General features: G+C 56.9%; 1 protein-coding gene across 4 annotated transcripts; it reads right to left on the bottom strand.

The window, feature by feature from the left end:
* Nucleotides 1-10: 10 nt before the first annotated feature.
* On the bottom strand, nucleotides 11-18,358 carry ZNF775 (zinc finger protein 775). Of its 4 annotated transcripts, none has more exons than XM_080818684.1 (3): nucleotides 18,283-18,358; nucleotides 9,039-9,108; nucleotides 11-2,351 (listed from the first exon to the last, which is right to left on the bottom strand). In XM_080818684.1, the coding sequence occupies exons 2-3, from the start codon at nucleotides 9,067-9,069 to the stop codon at nucleotides 763-765; spliced, it is 1,620 nt and encodes a 539-aa protein (XP_080674810.1). In that variant the 5' UTR covers nucleotides 9,070-9,108; nucleotides 18,283-18,358; the 3' UTR covers nucleotides 11-762. The 4 variants fall into 4 exon arrangements, with proteins under 4 accessions (XP_080674810.1, XP_080674811.1, XP_080674812.1 ...); XM_080818685.1 differs by lacking the exon at nucleotides 18,283-18,358 and adding an exon at nucleotides 9,657-9,804; XM_080818686.1 differs by lacking the exon at nucleotides 9,039-9,108 and having other exon boundaries at nucleotides 18,283-18,345.
* Nucleotides 18,359-18,682: the final 324 nt, after the last annotated feature.

The raw sequence follows: 18,682 nt of genomic DNA, 5'->3' as shown, positions 1-18,682 counted from the left end.
GACCACGTGAGACAGTCAATCCTTCATTTTTCTCTTCTGCAACACTGGCATCGATAAAGACACAAATCAGCGACAGCCGTGGGGAGCGCCCCTCGGCTGCTAAGTCGGAGCAGCACACGTGGCTCTTTCCTGCTGCAGGGCCCTCCCCAAGTTACCAAGCCTCAGCTGCTGCCGCCCCTCTTACACTCCATGCGTAAAGGCCCCAGGGCCCGCCTGCCATGATAGCACCCTGGGCTTTGGGGCACTCAGGGTGAAGGACGACCAGGGAACCATTCACTCTCTCCAAAAATACACAGTGAATGGCCATTGGGCATTGCCCTTGGCACTGGGACTATGCTTGGCCCTCCTCAGCCACCACCGCTGGCTTCCATCCTTGCTATCAGTCTGTTAAAACTCCCATGGAGCCTGGCCTCTGGCGCTGGGCAGCCTGCATGAGACAGTCTGGGGAGCCTCTCCCAGAGCCCTCACAGCCCCTCACCCTCTCCGGGGTCTGAGGCCTGCAGTTCCACGTCTGAGGGACCGAGGGCCACATCCAGGCTCCAGAGTGAGATCTGCATCTTCCTACCTCCTCCCTCAGCCCCGCCGGGGGCTGTCCCCTTGGGGATGCCTCTGGAATTCTGTCCTCCAGCCTTCAGCGCCTTGAGGAAATCACCCTTTCACCGGGTTCTACCCCCGAGAGTTGTAAAAACCACCATTCGTGGCCCCCACGGCCCCTCAAACATGCCCTCCCACCCCCACCGCGCATCCGCTGCGTCCTGCGCACTAATGCGCCTGATCCTTGGCGTCCGGGGTGGGCGCCAGGGCGCCCCGGTGCACACGCTGGTGCTTGAGCAGGTGCTGCTTCTGGCTGAAGCCACGGCCACACGCGGGGCACAGGTAGGGCCGCTCGCCCGTGTGGTTGCGCCGGTGGCGCGTGAGGTTGGGCTTCTGGCTGAAGCGGCGGCCGCACTCCGGGCACGGGTAGGGACGCTCGCCCGTGTGGATGCGCTGGTGGATGGTGAGCGCCGACCACCACGAGAAGCTCTTGCCGCACTCATTGCAGATGAACTGGCGAGGCTCGCCCGGCGCGCTCAGGCCGGCCCGCGCCCGGCCCCACGGCACGCCCCCCGGACCCCGGGCCGGCTGGGGGTCGCCCGGTGGCTGCGGCGGCGCCGACAGGCCCGAGGGCGCCTCGGCCGGCGGCTCGGAGCGCGGCACCGCATCCCGCAAGGCGGGCCCCGGGCGCGGCGGCTCGGCGGCGGGGGCGGCGTGTGCGCGCTGGTGGGCCCGCAGCGCGGCGCGGCTTGGGCAACTCTGGCCGCAGCTGGGGCAGCGCGCAGCCTGGGCGCCGGGCAGGTGCGTGCGCTGGTGCTTGAGCAGGTGCTGCTTCTGGCGGAAGCTGCGGCCGCAGTGCGGGCAGGGGTGCGGCCGCTCGCCCGTGTGGTTGCGCAGGTGGCGCGTGAGGTTGGGCTTCTGGCTGAAGCGGCGGCCGCACTCCGGGCACGGGTAGGGCCGCTCGCCCGTGTGGATGCGCTGGTGGATGTTCAGGGACGACCACCACGTGAAGCTCTTCCCGCACTCGTTGCAGATGAACTGGCGCTGCTCGCCCGCCCCCGCGGCGGCGGCGATCGCGGCCCGGGCCCCTGCCTGGCGCCACCAGCCCTGGCAGAGCCCCAGCCAGGCCCACTCGGGGCGGCCCCGCGGCGGCCCGGGCCGCAGGCGGCAGCCCCGGCGGGCGGCGGCGTCCCGCAGCAACTCCTGCAGCCCCGTGCGGGCGCCCTGGCGGTCCCGGGCGTGCGCGCGCTGGTGGATGCGGAGGCCCACCTGGTGGCGGAAGCAGCGCGCGCACTCGGGGCACGAGTGGGTGGCGGGCCGCGAGTGCGTCTTCTGGTGCTTGAGCAGGTGCTGCTTCTGGCTAAAGCGCCTCGCGCACTCGGGGCAGCAGAAGGGCCGCTCGCCCGTGTGGTGCCGCTGGTGGCGTGCCAGGTTGGGCTTCTGGCTGAAGCTCTTGCCGCACTTGCCGCACGGGTACGGCTTCTCCCCGGTGTGGGTGCGCTGGTGGATCTTCAGCGACGACCACCAGCTGAACCTCTTCCCGCAGTCCAGGCACACGAAGTGACCTTCGCCGGCAGAAAGAGCCCGGCCCGCCAGCCCCCCGGCCTGCTCAGCGGGAGGGGCCCACCGTGGACCCCCAGTCTCCTCCAGTCCCCCCAAGGCCCGAGGCTTCCCCATGGTCTGGCATGGCGGGAGGCCCCGATGCTGCTGCCGGAAGATGTTTTCTTTATCCTTCTCGGAAAGCACGGCCTGCGGCCCCAGCGTCTGCAGCAACCACTCCGGCTTCTCCTGCTTGATCTTCATCACCAGCCCATCTCCTGCCAGAGGCAAAGGGAGAAAGGACGGGGAGAGTCATTCACTGCCCCCTGGGCTGGAGGGAAGGAAGTGCCGGGAATGAATGAATGAATGAATGAAAGAGAAAATGCGGTGGGAGGAAAGGATGAGGAAGAGAGTGTAGGAGGACGCGAGGGGGCAGAAAGAGGAGAGTACGGAAGGTAGAAAGGACAGAGAAAGGCTGTTTGGGATGTGTCGAAGGAAAAGTACCAGAAAGGAAGAGAAGCTGCTGTTCCAAGGCCACACCCCCTGCCCCGCCTTCTCCACCCGGAGGCCCGGAGATGCAGGGAAGGTCTTCCCACCCAGGAACAAGCAGAAAATGGCCGAGCTTCAAAGCTTCTCATTCTTTTTCCAAAAGAATCCACGCGCCGGGAGCTTGGTGAGCGAGTGCATGGCCAGTGCCCCCAGGGTGGGGTGACCACGCCCCATTTCACGGCCACGCTCACTGTGGCAGCAGCCACCGGGCCCAGCGCCTCACCCTCCTCCACCTTGGCTGTTTGGCAACTCCACCTTTCGTCAACAAAACCACGAACAAGAAAGTAGGTCGGAAAGGTCCGTGCACCCAGGTGCTGTCCTGCCCTAACGAAGCCCCGCCCACTTCAGTCTCGGGAGCGCCCCTCACCCACTACCGCGAATCTACCTCTCAAAGCGAGCTCGGTTCTACTGGGGTGCTTTGTCCCCCTTTCTCACCGCCCCACACTGTGATGGGAGAGGCCTGCTACGGGCACAACAGACAGACTGTAGGATCTGTAGGAAGGTTAAAAGCTGGCGAAACTAACGGAGGAGTCAGAAGTCAAGATAACGGCTGCCCTAGAGGCGGCGCTGTGGTTGGAAAGGAGGTCTGGGTGGGGGCGGATCTGGCAGTGTTTTTGTTTTTGTTTTTTTAAGCAAGAGAGAGCCCAGCAGTGGAGGGCCGAGGCAGAGGGAGAGGGAGAGAAACTTAAACAGGCTCCACAGAGCAGGACACAGGGCTCGATCTCACCACTCGGAGATCAGGACCTGAGCCGCAATCAAGAATCAGAAGCTTAACCCACAGAGCTGCCCAGGGGCCCCATTGCTCCCCCTCTCGATCTGGGTGCTGGTTTCACGCACATGTTCTCTTCATATGAATGTATACTGTGATCTGTGCACTTTTCTGTTATACTTAAACTAAAAGTTTACATTTAGTAAAAAGTAGGTGAAATGAAACAGTTGGGAACAAAAAAGAGAAACTCTAAATAAATTCTGGTATTCAAAAGACAACAAAATAAACCCAAGGGAGGTAGGAAGAAGAAATTAATAGATAAACGCAGAGACTACAGGGTAAAGGAAATATGGAGATATAAAAAGGATTCTGAAAATCATAAAATACTAATGCATAAATGTTGCATGAATTTGAAAAATCTATATAAAATGGATGATTCTGTGAGACCATATAAATTAACAAAACTAACTCAAGAAGAGGGGGTAAAAAAAAGAAAGAAAAGTCCTAAAGGAGACAGAAAAGAAAGCTAGCCTTCTACCTTGAAAATGGGAAGAAGACCCTTAAGTATAAGAACAGTTTTTACAGGGGTGACTCAGTGGGTTAAAGCCTCTGCCTTCCGCTCGGGTCATGATCCCAGGGTCCTGGGATCGAGCCCTGCATCGGGCTCTCTGTTCCTCGGGGAGCCTGCTTCCTCCTCCTCTCTCTGCCTGCCTCTCTGCCTACTTGTGATCTCTGTCTGTCAAATGAATAAATAAAATCTTAAAAAAAAAAAAAAGAACAGTTTTTACTAAAACTCTAAGTGAAGTGTTATCCCAAGCTTACAGTGACTGTGGGGGAGGAGGAGAGCCCACAAGCTAGCATGATCCAGTGTCAACAAGACAAGGGCAGAGCAGGCAGGAAATTATAGGTTTAGCATTTGAAAGCAGACACCAAAAACAAACAAGCCAAAACATTGGCAAAGCAAGTTCAGCAGCATTAAAAGAACAACATATGACCTTGCTGGGCTCTTACCCAGGAAAGCAAAGATGGCTCAATATGTTCATGACATTGACTTTCTAAACAGGAAAAACCTGACAGTCTCAATCCATGTAAAAATGTCATGTGATCAAGTCCAATATCATTTCTGGGGGGAGAGACGGAAGAAGGGAGGGAGGAAGAAGTTCTCAGCAAACCAGGCCTATGAGGAAACTCTCTCAGGCTGACACAGAACCTATACTAGAAACCCCAGCAGATATTATAGCCCAAGGCAAGGGATTAGAAGCCCATTCAGGTTAGGAACGAGGTGATGGCTCATGGTCACTGCCACTCTTCAACACTGTCCTTGAGGAACTAGCCAAAGCATGGGGGAGAAAAGAAAAATATATATAAATATTGGGAGGGAAAAATAAAGTGTCCTTTGCAGATAATTATTAATATAGAATGTGTAGGAGAATCTACTGACAAAATATTAGAAATAAAATAGTTTTGCGGGGTGCCTGGGTGGCTCAGTGGGTTAAGTGGGACTCTCGATTTCAGCTCAGGTCATGACCTCAGGGTTCTGGGATCAAGCCCTGCATCGGGCTCCACTCTCAGCAGGGAGTCTGCTTCAGGATTCTCTCTCCCACTGCCCTCCCCGCCCCCTCAAAATAAATAAATAGATCTTAAAAAAAAAAAAAAGTTTCAGCAAGCTTGCCAGATAAAAAACATATAAAAACTCATAACTTTTTTTAAAAAATGGCAATAAAAGCTACAAAAATAACTGGGAATAGACCTAACATACACACATAACTTATAGCAAGTAAACTATGAAACGTTATTGAAAGGATAAAGAAAATGTAACTAAAAGGGCAGCTACATCACATTCCTAGAGAAGGAAGGAAGCTCTTCACTCCAAAACAATGTTTAAATTCAGTGCAATCCTAATTAGGTGAATTACAAAATTTCTGATGTGCATACACCGTCCAGAAAACTCTAAAAATGAGAAAGGAAGATTTTTGGCTCATACAACACTGCAAGCTAAAACACCACCACTACACACGTATGAGGATGGTCAGAATCCAGAACACCGCCGGCACTGGATGCTGGCGAGGATGCGGAGACGCTGGAACCATCAGGAATCATCAGGAACCCTCAGCTGCTGCCGCTGGGGAAGCCGCAGGGGCAGCCCCTTTGGAAGACAGTTTGGCAGTTTCCGAAAAAAGAAACGTACTCTTTTCCATTCGGTAAGAAATCACTCCCCTGGGTAATCTCGCCAAGGAGCTGAAAACTTTTGTCAACACAGAAACCTGCACACAGGTGTCCCTAGCACCCGGAAAGAACCGAGGAGAACAAGTGTGTACGTGCGTGTGCTGGGGCATGAGCTATTTCCGACTTCTTGGAGAACAATTTGATGGTGCCTATTAAAATTACAAATGTATCGAAACTTCCACTTCCTCCACCCAACAGTTTCCCTCCGGGTGTTCATCCTAATAAAACACTTGCAGAGAGGAATGTCCACAAGTTTTTACTGCAGTACTAGTTGTAATTAATTAACAAAAGCAGGAGGCAGTCTGATTATCATCAGTAACAGTTCCACAAAATGATCTCTCCCTTCGTAAGAAGGAATAGTAGGCGGCAACTGAGAAAAATGCCAAAGAGCCATATACATGCAGATGTGAAGATTCCCAAAACGTGTTAAAACAAACAAAAAATGAAAAACAACGATCAGTCGTCTGACCCAATTTATGAAAAATAACACGCTGGGTCTCCACGTCAGACACATGCACACTCCAGACGACCCACACCGAAGCCTGGCGGTGGGCACCCTGCAGACGATAGGGACAATAAAGGGCTAGATGGGAGAAGGGGACCCCCACTTTATCTGCACTGTTTGAATTTGTATGAGGATATTCAAATATTAGAAGTTTAAAATCTTTTTTAAAAATTTTATTTATTTATTTGACAGAGAGAGAGATCACAAGTGGGGGGGTGGGCAGACTCGCTGCGGAACAGAGATCCTGATGCGGGGCTTGATCCCAGAACTCTGAGATCACAGCCTGAGCCGAAGGCAGAGGCTTAACCCACTGAGCCACCCAGGTGGCCCCTATAAGTTTAAAATCTTAATATCTGCATTGTTCAAATTTTTTGAGAATATTCAAATATTAGAATTTTAAAATCTTTAAAACATTTTAAGAAATAAAAAGAAAAACCTCACTTAGAACCTGGTGGGTTCCAGGGCCAAAGAGCTCAGCAACCCCTCCACAGCCTCACTGGCCACCATGAGGACGCGGAAGATGGGGTGGCCCCGGGGATGGGGTGGTAGGGTGGGGGCCCAGAAAGTACCTGTGAGGGCCAGTTTTCCTCCTGGCAAAATGATCCCGGGAGGCCTCCCCAGGTGCTTGGTTGTGAGAAATCACTTTAGCAGGAGTCATCATCTGAAGATCAAAGTAGTGATTCAAACTGCACATTGGCAGGGATTGAATACCCAACTGTAATGAGTGTACTTGACTATCAGCGGGTTTTAGACGCCCTGAAGTGTTGGCCAGAGCAAGTACTTAACGGGCTAGGTGTCCACACTAGCAATTGGGTAGTGTGGCATCAAAATATACTCAGGTAAGCGGGGCATCGCTGTCCCCAAGTGACAGGCTCCCAATTATGTCCCAGAGCCCTACAAAGTCCCTGCCTTGCTCTGATTAAACCTGACCTCGATGTTCATCACGGCGGCTGACGGCTGGGACGGCTCGCCGTCTTTAGCCAAAAAGATGGGCCTGGCTGAAAGCCCAGAGAACGGTCCTGTCCACTGCCATCAGGCCCAGAGAAGACACGAGTGACTGGGTTGTGTGTGTGTAGGCCCCTCTGACACGCGTGCATGGGGACTTCGGTCCTCAGGGATACCTTCCCTCAGGGCTCAGCTATTAACACAAGGAAAACAGACCTTGGCCTGCCTGCTGAAGGGAGTCCTAAAACAAAGGTTCGGCTCCTCTGTCATCATAAAAAGGGTAATTTTTTAAAAAATTCTAAATGGTGGGGCACCTGGGTGGCTCAGTGAGTTGAGCCTCTGCCTTCGGCTCAGGTCATGATCTCAGGGTCCTGGGATCGAGCGCTGCATCAGGCTCTCTGCTTAGTGGGGAGGCTGCTTCTCCCTCTCTCTCTGCCTGCCTCTCTGCCTACTTGTGATTTCTCTCTCTCTTTGTCAAATAAATAAATAAAAATTTAAAAAAATTCTAAATGGTTCAGATAAAACACAAAGGTGCTCAATGGGGAGCTCTTGCTCAATGGGGACAGTTTCTGGGGCGACGGAAATGTCCTGGAGATCGTGGTGGTGCTTGCACAACCTCGTGAAGGTACTTATGCCACTGGCTCCTGCACTAAAACTTGGTTAAGATGGTCAATTTCACATTGTGCATATTTCACCACAATAAGAAAAAACACATAAAATAAATAGAAATTAAAATGTGCTTAAAAGAGGTAAGCTCATAATTATCTGAAAAATTTGGCCATCCAGAAAGAGTCCCTCCCTCCCTCTGTAAGGCTGGCCGGCAGGTGCTGGGAGCGGCGGAAGGCCTGGAGCTGGCAAGAACGTGGCCGCGACCCCAGGGGCGCCCAGCACCCCACTGCCTCCGTCCTCCAGGGTCAAAGCCAGTGTTCTTCCACATCTTCCCTATGACCCCAGGGCAACTTAGAAGCTGCCAGAGGTGGGGAAGAGGGCCCTGCTGACCCCATCTCTCATGCCTGAACTAGGAGTCTACTTAGGTTTCCCTGGGAAAAGGTTCCTTCTGCTAAAACGTCTGGAACCACCTGTCCTCGGGTTTCCTCTAATTATGGTAACATCAGCCTCTCTCGCTCTCTCACACACACACCTGGAGTTCCCAGGCTTCAAACTGACATTGCAGTGGTGGGGAGCCGGCCTGGGAAGTGGGGTGACTATGCTCCCTGAAGTCTGTGTCGGGACCTGGCCCCCAGGATGCGCGATGTCCATGTCTGGCCCCGCCCTCGCCAAGCTGGCTGACTCGTTCCTTTGTTCCCCTACTGCCCGATGCTTGTCTCCATCTTGGGTTCACTGTGGGGATTATCCTGGGAAGGCTGGGGCTCTGGGGTCCCTGGGGCAAGGCCCCTGGAGCGGAGGGGAAGTAAAGAAACCAGAGTCACTGAGCCAAGGGGCGGCATTCCCAGGGACGGGCCCTGCCCCCTCTCCCAGGCCCAGGGCCTTTCGGCAGCAGGGTGCTGAGGGGGCCAACGATGCTGGGGGCTGGGGGGCCTTGTGCCCAGAGCACAGGCCTGTCCGCTCACAGCAGCACCTGCCTGGCAGTTTCCTCCCCACGGCCCATGAACTCGGAGTGACCCCAGCAAGCTCCCATGGACCAAACCGAAGGTGCTTTCCTGATCAAAACCCAACAGGGACCGTCTTACCCAGAGGTCTGGTTTTCAGTGTTAGATCAGCGTGACTGCCCACAGGTAGCAAACGCCTCCCTCGCCCTCCCGGCCTGGCTTTCTGCACAGGTGTACGCACACCCTCTGCCTAGCGAGGCCCCCTGGCCTTTGGTCATTTTCTTGGCCCCCGAAGTCTGTCTTCTTTGCCTCCTTCAACATCACCTTCTACCTGCTAGTCCCGCTCTGCAATTCAGCGGCGCACAGGCTCCTACTGAGGGCAGCACCTCACACTCAGGGGGAGGACAGGGCACAGGGCGGGGAAGACGGGCCTGGCAGAGGAGGCCGCAGCGGGATCCCACCTGTCCCTGCACTCCCTTACCTGTGCTCGCACCAGCCAGGCCACACTCCATCGGCGGAGGCCTCCCGGGCACCAGCGCTTGCCTTGCTCTCTGTGGGGGAGAAGGGGGCAGAGGAAGGACAGCTGGCCAGTGGGACAAGGACCAAATGTCCCTCCCAACCCCCCGCCGTCTCACACAACATGTTCCCTCTTTATCAAGAGCTTCTCTGTCCCCGACCTGGTCAAAAGTTCGGGGCTTTTGTAAACTTGCACACATACCTGCTTGGCAGGTCAAACAGGCATTATTCCCATTTTAGGAGGAGGAAACGGAGGCCAGGGAGAGCCCCTGACATGCCTCGAGTCACAGAGGCAGCTGAGTGGTGGCGCCCCGGAGGCCCCCAGCTCTGCCAGCCCCCAGAGCACAGCCTCACGCCCGCAGGCTCCACATCAGCAGGGTGGGGGTGACATATGCACCCCAGGAAACTCAGCTAAGCCTGGAGACCCGCCTGAGTGGTCGTGGAGATGCCCGGAAAGGCAGGGCTGGCTCTCCAAAATCACCAGCCCCTCTCCTTCAAGGTCCCCTCCGGTCCCTATTGCACGCAAGATCACACACAGGCCATCTGGGGGACCCCGGGGAAGGTTCGTCCATCCGGGGCTCACCTTTTTTCCTTGTTTTAATGTTCAAGGTTTTGGACACGTCCTAACTGGCTCATTGTCCAGAACAGGTCAGCTGGGGGGGCCAGGCTCTCCCCCAGATCCCTGCATGGCCCTCGCCTTTCAGTCTCCGCCTCAATGCCACCCCCTCCGAGTGGCCCTCCCTGTCATAACCCTAACCCCACTTTGTATTCCGCCGCAACGCTTTTCGCCACCTGACACAGTATTTACTTGTCTGCGTACCCCCTGTCATCTCACTGCTGAATGCCCTGGACCTGGGAGACAGCCCCCGCCCCGAGGGCGCTTCCGGTGTAGTGTGTGGCCTGACCGCCTGGCCCGCTGACCTGAACCGGCGTGGGGGGCAGGGGCATCACTTTCTGCACTTGGTGCTGTGGACTGCCTCTCCTGAGGTTGTTTCACACACCTGTACCCCCTCGTGCCCACACTCGCCAAGGCCCAAGTGAGGACCCGAGGCAGGTGTCGCCCACAGCCCAGGTGCTCAGCTCCCCCTGCTGCTACCAAGGGGCTCCTCCGGGTCCCTCGGGGCTTGCAGAAAGCCGTCTGCTCTTGCTGTCCACCTTAGGCCCTCAGGAAACCCCATCCCAAGGGCAGCCCCCCCTCCCCTTTCCCAGGTCCCCTTCCAACAGCCACTGTGGTGGGGGGGGGTGGGGTGCAGGGACCCACGCCAGGAATCTAGGCCCTACCAAGATCAGGGCATCAGGGCAAATATGAATTTTAAAAAGAGAGAAATCATCTTCCCTGGGGAAAAAGGGAAAGAAACTCCGACCCTTTCTTTTAGAGCATTTACTTGAGAAAAGTTGTCATCGTGAATTTCTCTCTGCCCCTTTGAGAGAGGCATGGAAAGCTTTTCAAAAGCTACACAAGCCTCTTGCCAGCTTTACAACCCAGGCCTCTGCCCAAGGCCCTGACATAAACACCAAGGGAGAGGGTGACCCAAGGCCAGGGGTGGGGGAGGGGGCTGACCTCCACAGGGCGCAGGGCTCCAGGCTGCAGAGCCATCTCCTGTCTTAAGCACAGGAGACCGCACTGCTCCCTGGGAGAAAGGCAATTAGCACACAGAGGCGGCCACCCCATGGCCAGGTGAGTTGAGGATGCACTCCGGGTGACAAACGGCACCATCGGGGGAGTCCTCTTGCTTGAGGACGAGTTCCGCTCTATCTGGTGGCAGGCTGTGTCTGGTCTGCTGGGCTGTGTCATGGGGGGGGGGCGGTGGCAGGGGACCTCCTCCTGCTTTCCTAATCTCTTGTGAGCATCTCTATCTGCTTTCATACTTATTTGATTTAAAAAAAAAAAACACAAAAACCAAAAAACTTCTCTTTCTCTTCTCCTTTTGTGGGGAGCTTTCCAGAGCTGGGAGGAGATTTTGTTTTCAATTCTATTTCCCCACCAGGGGTCTGCTCTGCACCCCTACTGTGGTTTCTTATAGACGCTAAAAGCTGCTTGTGGTGCAGAGAAAAAGCAGGCAGGGAGGAGAGGGGAGGGAAAGGCCCGGCAGGAGGGCCCTGGTGCCGCCTCTTCCAGCCAGGTTACTGTGTGTCCCACACCTTGGGGAGGCCTCTCTCCCAATGGAGATTCGATGTCCTCCTAAAGAGGCTCAAAGGACTGGCGAAGGGGGAGGCCACCTTAATTCAGGAAAACTCGGAGGGGCCAGAGGCCGGGGCCACAGCCGGGTGAGGACAGAGGGTAGAGCTTGACCCCACTCACAAAACACCCACACGCCACAACAAGGGGCCTCTTGGGCCCAGTCAGAGGGGCCCTGCTTGATCCATTCTGTCTTCCCGGGGGTATTACGACCTAGAAGTCAGCCCTGGTGGCAGGAAGGCTTCAATTCCCCATGAATAATTCACTGTGAGCTACAGAGCAGCTCCCTGTGTCCCTGGGCATTCTGTCCCCGCCACACCAGGGCTCAGGCTGGTCCCAGTCAGCACAGGAATGGGAACAGAGGGGAGGGGACCCCCGTGGGCCCAAGGAGAAGAAGTAAGAAATGAAAGGGCCGGGGACAGAAGCGGCACAGAGGACAGGAATGGGGGGCAGGCCCCCATGTCTTGAGGGCACTTCCCGCTGTGTGCTCAGGTGGGATGCCTCTAGAAGACGGGCCAGCAGGTGTCCTACGGGTAAAAATCCTGAGAAAGCTGAACAGGGGGGAGTGTCTGCATGTGGCCACGTGTCTGCAGGTCAGCCAGGCCACCCTTCCCTCTTCTGCCTCTGCCCTCTACGCTGCCCTGCAGGCCCCTTCTGGCTGCCACTCACCGCCCCCCTGACCCATGGCTCCCCCGACCTGGCCTGGCATGCAGGCTGCCCAGCAAAATGCCCCTGCCGACACGGAAGGCAACAGGGCCAAGCCGGCCCACACTGAGTCTCCGAAGGCTGCCTGGCCTGTCACCCCCGTCTCCTGTGACCTCTCCCCTCCTGGCCCAGCAAGTTCTACGGAGGGTGGGACACACACAGGGGCTGGGTCTTGGGACAAGGCCCTAGTCACTTCCCCCTTCCCGGCACCTGGCTCTGGGCCTGGGCCTGGGCCTGCCTGCCCCGGTGAGGCTGCGGTTAGGGTGGGAGCCCCCTCTGAGAGAGGCTGGGGGGCGGGGGGCAGCTGCTGACAAACCTCTCAGTGTGCACAAAGGGAGGACTGTGCCCGGCAGCAGGTGGTGAGGTCTGGGGGCAGGGGAAGGTAACAAAGCGGCTTTGCTGGAGCAGAATCCTGGGGGCAGGGAGGGGAGCGGACAGCAGCTGGGGTGCAGAGAAAGGCCACAGGCAGGAGGGGCAGCACAGGGACGCGTTCACGTCTCCCCACACCCTCCCAACCACAGGCCCCTGGAACTTTTCCACCAGCCACACACGACCTTCACAGAGCAGGCCGCAGGCGGGGCAGGGGAAATGGATGACACCTCATGTGTCCTTTGTCACTGGTGGAGCGGGGACTGGCTCAATGCCCCCACCAGGAGCTGAGGCTGGGAGGGGTAGCATCACCCCAAACCACGGCCCACAGGCCCAGCTCCCAGGCCCTCCTCAGCCACGAGCTCCCACTGGGCCCACACCCAGGTCCTCAACAGCCACCAGTGCTCCCCTACAGGAGCAGCCCCCTTGCCCCCACAGGAAACCGCAGGCAGGGGGTCCTCTTCCCCAAGTGCTCCTTCCATGTCAAGCTGACCACCTTTGCCACACCAGCGAGGCTGCCATGTGTCCCGAATGGCCCAGCTTTCCATTAGCCACATCTTTCCCACCCCTCAGCTGGTCTGACCCCATCTTGTCCACAGCGCATGGCCCATCCCCCAGCCTCCCGCCCCCCACCCCCATGCTCTAATCGCTCTAATCTGCCTGGCCCACTCCCAGCTTTCTTTCCTTGGGAGTCCCTGGTTCCCTGCAGGCAGGCCCTGCTTCTCATCTCCTTGCCCTGACCCACCGCGCTGGCTCACACAGGTCAGATGCCCAGGGACCCAGACTCGAGAGTGTGGCTCAGGACAGCATTTGTAAGTGGGTGGCCCCACTCAGGCTTGACCCCGGTGGGGGTTGCTCTCAGAGTGCTCCCTAGGGACCCAGGTTCTGCCGCTCCTAACCTCACTTACTGAGGGGCATGGGGGACACAGCCCCGAGATCTTGATATTGATCTGGCCATGGAAAGAAGGGTGCTCAGCCAAGACCCCGTACGGACAGGGAGAGAGTCCCTAGCCGCTGCGCACCGCTGCGCACCAAACACTTAGCAAGCATCGCCCATTTCCTCCTTCACAACCAATTATGGCTGAGGAACCACGGCTCCGAGAAGTTAAACCATTTGCCCAAGGTCACACAGCTGGTAAGAAAGAGAGCCAGAACCAAACTGGGGTCAACCTGGCCCCACCAGAGCTCCTTCTCGGGGACCACGTCCCCTCCTAGAAGAAAGTATGGGACTTACCAAACCTTAAACAACCCATCCCTTGTTTTCGGGAGGCTGGCTTCTACACCCACACGTGATTATTCAAATTTACATAAATTAACTTTTAAATTCTGATTCTCCATCACTCCGGGCAACATTTCAAGCGCTCAACGGCCTCACGGAGCGCGAGCTACCACAAGGACAGCCGAGGACGTTCCTAGGTTCCTGAAGCCCCACGGGACGGCGCTGAGCTAGACCGTGGACTCCGGGCAGACAGGGGCCTCGCTCCATTCACAACCACACCAGGCTTGCACTTCGCAAATGCTGCATTTTTTTACAAACTGAAGGTTTGTGGCCGGTCTGCGTGGAGCAAGTCTACTGGCACGATTTTTTCCAACAGCCTTTGCTCACTTCCTGTCACTGTGTCACATTTTGGTAATTCTCACACTACTCCAAACTTTTTTGTTATTACTGTATTTACTAGGGGGATCTGTGATCAGCGATTATGACCTACGGAAAGGCCAGATGATGGACAGCACGTTCGGACAATGAAGTATTTTTTAACGAAGGCATGTACGTTGTCGGTGTAGACATATGGCTGTCGCACACGCAGCAGTTACTGTATCGTGTAAATAAAACTCGCATGCATCGAGAAACCCAAAATCCACTTGATTCGCTTTAGCGCAGTATTTGTTTTCCTGCAGGGGTCTGGAAACGAACCTGCGCTATCTCCAAGGTGTATCTGTAGAATGAATGAATGAGTGAGTGAGTGAGTGGAGGAGTGAAGAGAGGGCTCCTCTGGCCCCAGTCCTTGGTCACTGATGACAACCATCTAGGGACAGGGGGGTGGTGTTTTCCGCCGGGGAATCCAACTGCAGTCACTGTCAGGGGTGTTTCAGGTACAGTATGCAGTGATGGGCATCTGAGAAGAAACGGGTGTGAACGCTAAATGCACAGACACACCCGGAAACAATCCTAGCTACCATCGAACGCAGCTAAGGAAAGCAAGGTTCAGAGTGGCAAACACACAGAGACGCTCCTACGTAAGGGAAGAGCTGCAAAACTGTATGTAAAGTACAGAGAAGCTGAGACCTTCAGAAACCCACAGACCCACCTGCAGACCCGCAGACCCACAGACAGCAGCGCGCGCAGGCGCGAGCCACAGGAGCACAGCACTAGCCGTGCGCCAGTGAATGCGGGAACGTGCATCAGCTCGGGACTCCGTTACGCTCCCAGCTGCCCCCTGCCCCAAGAAAGGGAACTCAGGGAGCCGGAAGCGAGGCAGTGTGATGGGGGAGAGTCACCTGTTAGGTGCCCCAGCTGCTTCGGAATCTTCAGAGGCCCCCAGCACCTACACAGTCACCCCAAACTCTGCTCCCCGATGGGAGCGGGCCTGGCAGGAGGAGGAGGGTGTGTGTGGACTTTCCTGTTGGGACCGTCTCAAGGCCACACACAGCTCCCTGTATAGGTCACTGGACCCTCAACAGCCCTGGGGGGCGGGGGTCTGGGCTACATGCGTGTGCCTAGCAGGGTAGGAGTGGAGAGGGCCGAGTGGACGGTGGTAAGGAAAGCAGGGCTGGAGGCTGGGGGAGCTGAGCACCGGGCAGGGGGCCTGGACTCAAAGCTCTGGATGCTTCTGCTGGCCTAAGGCTCAAAGCCGCAGCTTCACGGAGGGGAAGGAGGCAGTCTGTCCTCTGTCATGCCCCTGGACATACCACACCTCCAACCTTCCTCTCGTTGAGGACACACATACCAGTGGCTTTAAAATGTTATCAGAAACACAGAGCAGCTGCCACCGGGGCCCCTGGAGAGCTGCTTCCCGTCTTACATGGCCCCTGGGCCCACAGACAAACAAGCAGGCCCAGAGGCCCTAGCTCAGACCAGGGAAGTGTTGCCGCCACCATCTAGAGGCCCACCTTCACCCCTCACCCAAGCACGGGCATGCCCAAGGTCCTTCTGGGCCTCCCACAGGACTCCCCACCCCCTCCAGGGCCTCTACCCCATCTTCCTCTCCCCTCACCCGCCCTGCTCCCCCAGAACACCCCCGTCCTCTCTGGCTTCCCCCAGACAGCACTCAGCACTGGACCAGGGGTCCCGCGCACCTCCCACTACGGCCCTTCTTCCGAGCCCCGCCCCTTCTGCTCCAGCACCTTTAGACCTCGGTCTCCCAAACACTGCGGCCCTCAGTCCTAGGACAGGGGTCAGAGGAGCGAGGGGAAAGGACGGGCCATCATTCCATAGAAATTCTTAAATTATTATTTGGAAAATACTAACACATATTCCTACGGATAGACTGGTGCTCTCAAGCAAGGGGGGAAAACAGTGGGAAACATTCACAAAGTGCAAGACGAATTACTTCTAGGTCACCCCCTCCCTGCCGCCCACATTATAAGAACTGTACCTCAGGGTTGCCCTGGTAAGGACAGCCCAGTTCAATGCCCTCGGGCTGCTTCCACCAGCATCACCTGGGAACCGGGTGCACCGACAGCAGGGGCAGCTGCCTTATCCTACCATGCCTGCCCCCCTCCCAGAGGTCCTTGACGTAACCCCAGGCCCATCTCCGAGGGACCCCTTTCCAGCACCTCTGCCTCCCCACGTCCAACATTCACCCCTTTGCTAGGACTGCCCCACCTCCCCTCCCTACCCCTGTACCTGTCCCTCACCGGTGGCCTCCACATCCCCAGGCTCTGCTCCCCCGTCTCCCTTTAGAGGAAAGAGCGGCACCCACACTCCTCGGCCCCAAGGTCCAAGATTCAGGAACCCACCAGGGCCTGGGGACCCCTATGACCTGATCTGAAGGCAAGATATGAAACTAACTGCTGACAACACTTTGAACAGATGTCACCTTCTCATTCATAAACACTTTCCAATGCCGTAGAGCTTAGAAAGGGTAAGGAGAGTCCTGCCCCCAAAACCCCTCGCTTGCCAGATGATCCCCCTTGCCTCATAAAGAGTTAGACTAAGGTCTCCTTCTGCACACTCTGACCACACTCTTCCCTACCAGCCATCGCTGCACTAGGAAATCTTGGATTCCTCAGCTTAACCCTCATGGGGAGCAGGGGGCAGGTGCATGGGGTTGGCCCATCAGCACCAAGTTCAGAACTTTGTCCTGGGTACCCCCTGCCTCTCCCAGGGGGACAGTGGTCTTCATCAGGCCTCTCAAATCCACCACCCCCTCTCACTGTCCAGAATACAACTGTCACAGCGCACACCTGGATAAGGTTGTACCAGTGCTGTTTTTAATATCTCCAAGATCTCCCACTGGCCCCCCCCCCACCCAGTTCAGGCCTCACTTCTTCTTGCCCATAGACTGTACTAGTTTTTATAGCTTATCTTGCCCCTCCGTAATCCATTCATCACCAAGAACTCAAAGCAATTTCCCCCAAATTACAATGAGGACATGTTACTACTTTGCTCAAAATACTTCCCAATGGGTCCCCAGCACTTTCAGGTTCAGCTAGAAGTTTCTTGGCAAGACCATTTAGAACCAGCCTCTGCTCGCTTCTCCTGCCTCCCAGCTCCCCATTGTCCCAATACGTGACTCTCTGACCTTGCAGCATCTTGGCTGGCCTGTGACCAGTCTTGGAATACCCTTGCCCAGCTCTTTTCTGCCCAGCCTAGATCAGGGATCGCTCTGAGCAGGAAGCCTTTTTTGGATATGCCAGGCTCAGTTAGGGGCCCTTCTCTGTTTGACCTGTGTACCCACCCAGTCTGATGCCACATACATGGTATAATAATAATTTATGTGTCTTCGCAGCAAGACCATAAACATCTTAACATGGAGTATTTCTCTCTCCCCAACACCCAGCCCAAGGTCCCGTGTGCTGTAAACCATTAACAAAAATTTTAGTAAAGAAACACAATACAGAAATTTAAGCCCAAAACGGATTAGAAGCACAGAATCATGGAACCTTAGAGTCGAAGGGAGACTAACACCCTCTAATCTCTTCATTTTACAGATGAACCCAGGGACCCCCAAAAGAACAGCTAGCCTGGAGCCTGGACGTGAGCCAGTCTCAAGCTCCTGGGCTCTGACCACACCCAGCCCCAGGTCTGACGGACCCCGACACACTCCAGGCTCCACCCTGCCCAAAGGACTGGAGGAGGCAGCATCTCTGTTAGCCTCCACCTTTAGGAGGAGCCCCCAGCTCCTACCCCCACCCCCACTGAGGTCTTGACTCCTGTGCCCATTTTCCTGGAATGGAGTTCCCCCAACACACGCACACGCACTTCCAATTTCTGTGGTGCTTCCCCCCTCATTGTTCGCCCTCGCAATCTTCATGCCCACTCACTGAATCATTTATTAAGCAGCTACTCTGTGTCACCGTGCGGCGAGCCCTGGGGTTCCTGCCCTCCAAAAGCTCGGTCTCTCCGACACAGCTGACACAGCCCCGAACACAGGGACAGCGCTTGGGCAGAACGCGCCCGAAGGGACCAGGGGTCAAGCCCTCGGCTCACCACCCCGTCCCTCCCGGTCTCACCGCCCCCTCCTGCTCTCTGCCCGGGCCTGCAGCCCCCTCCCACGCACGACCCGGGCCCCTTTCCCCAGGGGCTGTGTGGGGGGGTCGGGAAAGTTCGGGGCCGCAGCGCCAGGAGCTCAGGGGACCCCGAGACCCCCGAGGCCGCCGCCAGCCCGAGGGTGGGTGGAGGCAGCGCGGGAGGAGCGGGCCGGGGGCTGGCCCCACAGCACCGTCCGTCCCTCCGCACGCCCCTCCCGCCCGGATTCGGAGGGACTCGGAGGGAGGGGACGGGAATAAATACCTTGACTTTGTGGTTAAGGTTAACGGGAACTGCCACCCCGGGGCGACTTGGGCACTGGGCTCTCCGGCCCCGCCAGTCCCGGGACAGGCGGGGCGGGCGCCTCCCTCTGATTGGCTAGCGGGCTTAGCCATCCCCGGGGCCGTCCCGCGGCCTGATTGGCCGCGCCGCTCAGATGACCAGCTCCGCCCTATCGGGGAAGCCCGCGGGGCGGCCCCTTTGTTCTCCTGAGCCAATAGCCCTGGTGGGCGGGCTGACCCCGCCGCCCGCTGGGCCTCGCGGGGCCCCGCGCGGCGTTAACGCTTTGACTGCTGGCGCGCGAGTGGAGTCCAGGGCTCGGAGGGGCGGAGGAGCGAGGGCGAGGCGGCGTGCTGGTGACCGGACAGCGCCGCGGCACCCCGTA

This window comes from Martes martes (genome assembly GCF_963455335.1).
Source record: "Martes martes genome assembly, chromosome: 11".
In the NCBI taxonomy this organism is placed as follows: domain Eukaryota; kingdom Metazoa; phylum Chordata; class Mammalia; order Carnivora; family Mustelidae; genus Martes; species Martes martes.
This window is presented reverse-complemented; position numbering and strand designations above follow the sequence as displayed.

Coding starts and splice junctions, on each gene's coding strand:
- ZNF775 (XM_080818684.1), bottom strand. CDS start 9,069: ATGGAGTGTGGCCTGGCTGGTGCGAGCACAG. Junction 2,352..9,038: donor CCTGGCTGGTGCGAGCACAG/GTAAGGGAGTGC, acceptor TGCCTCTGGCAG/GAGATGGGCTGGTGATGAAG.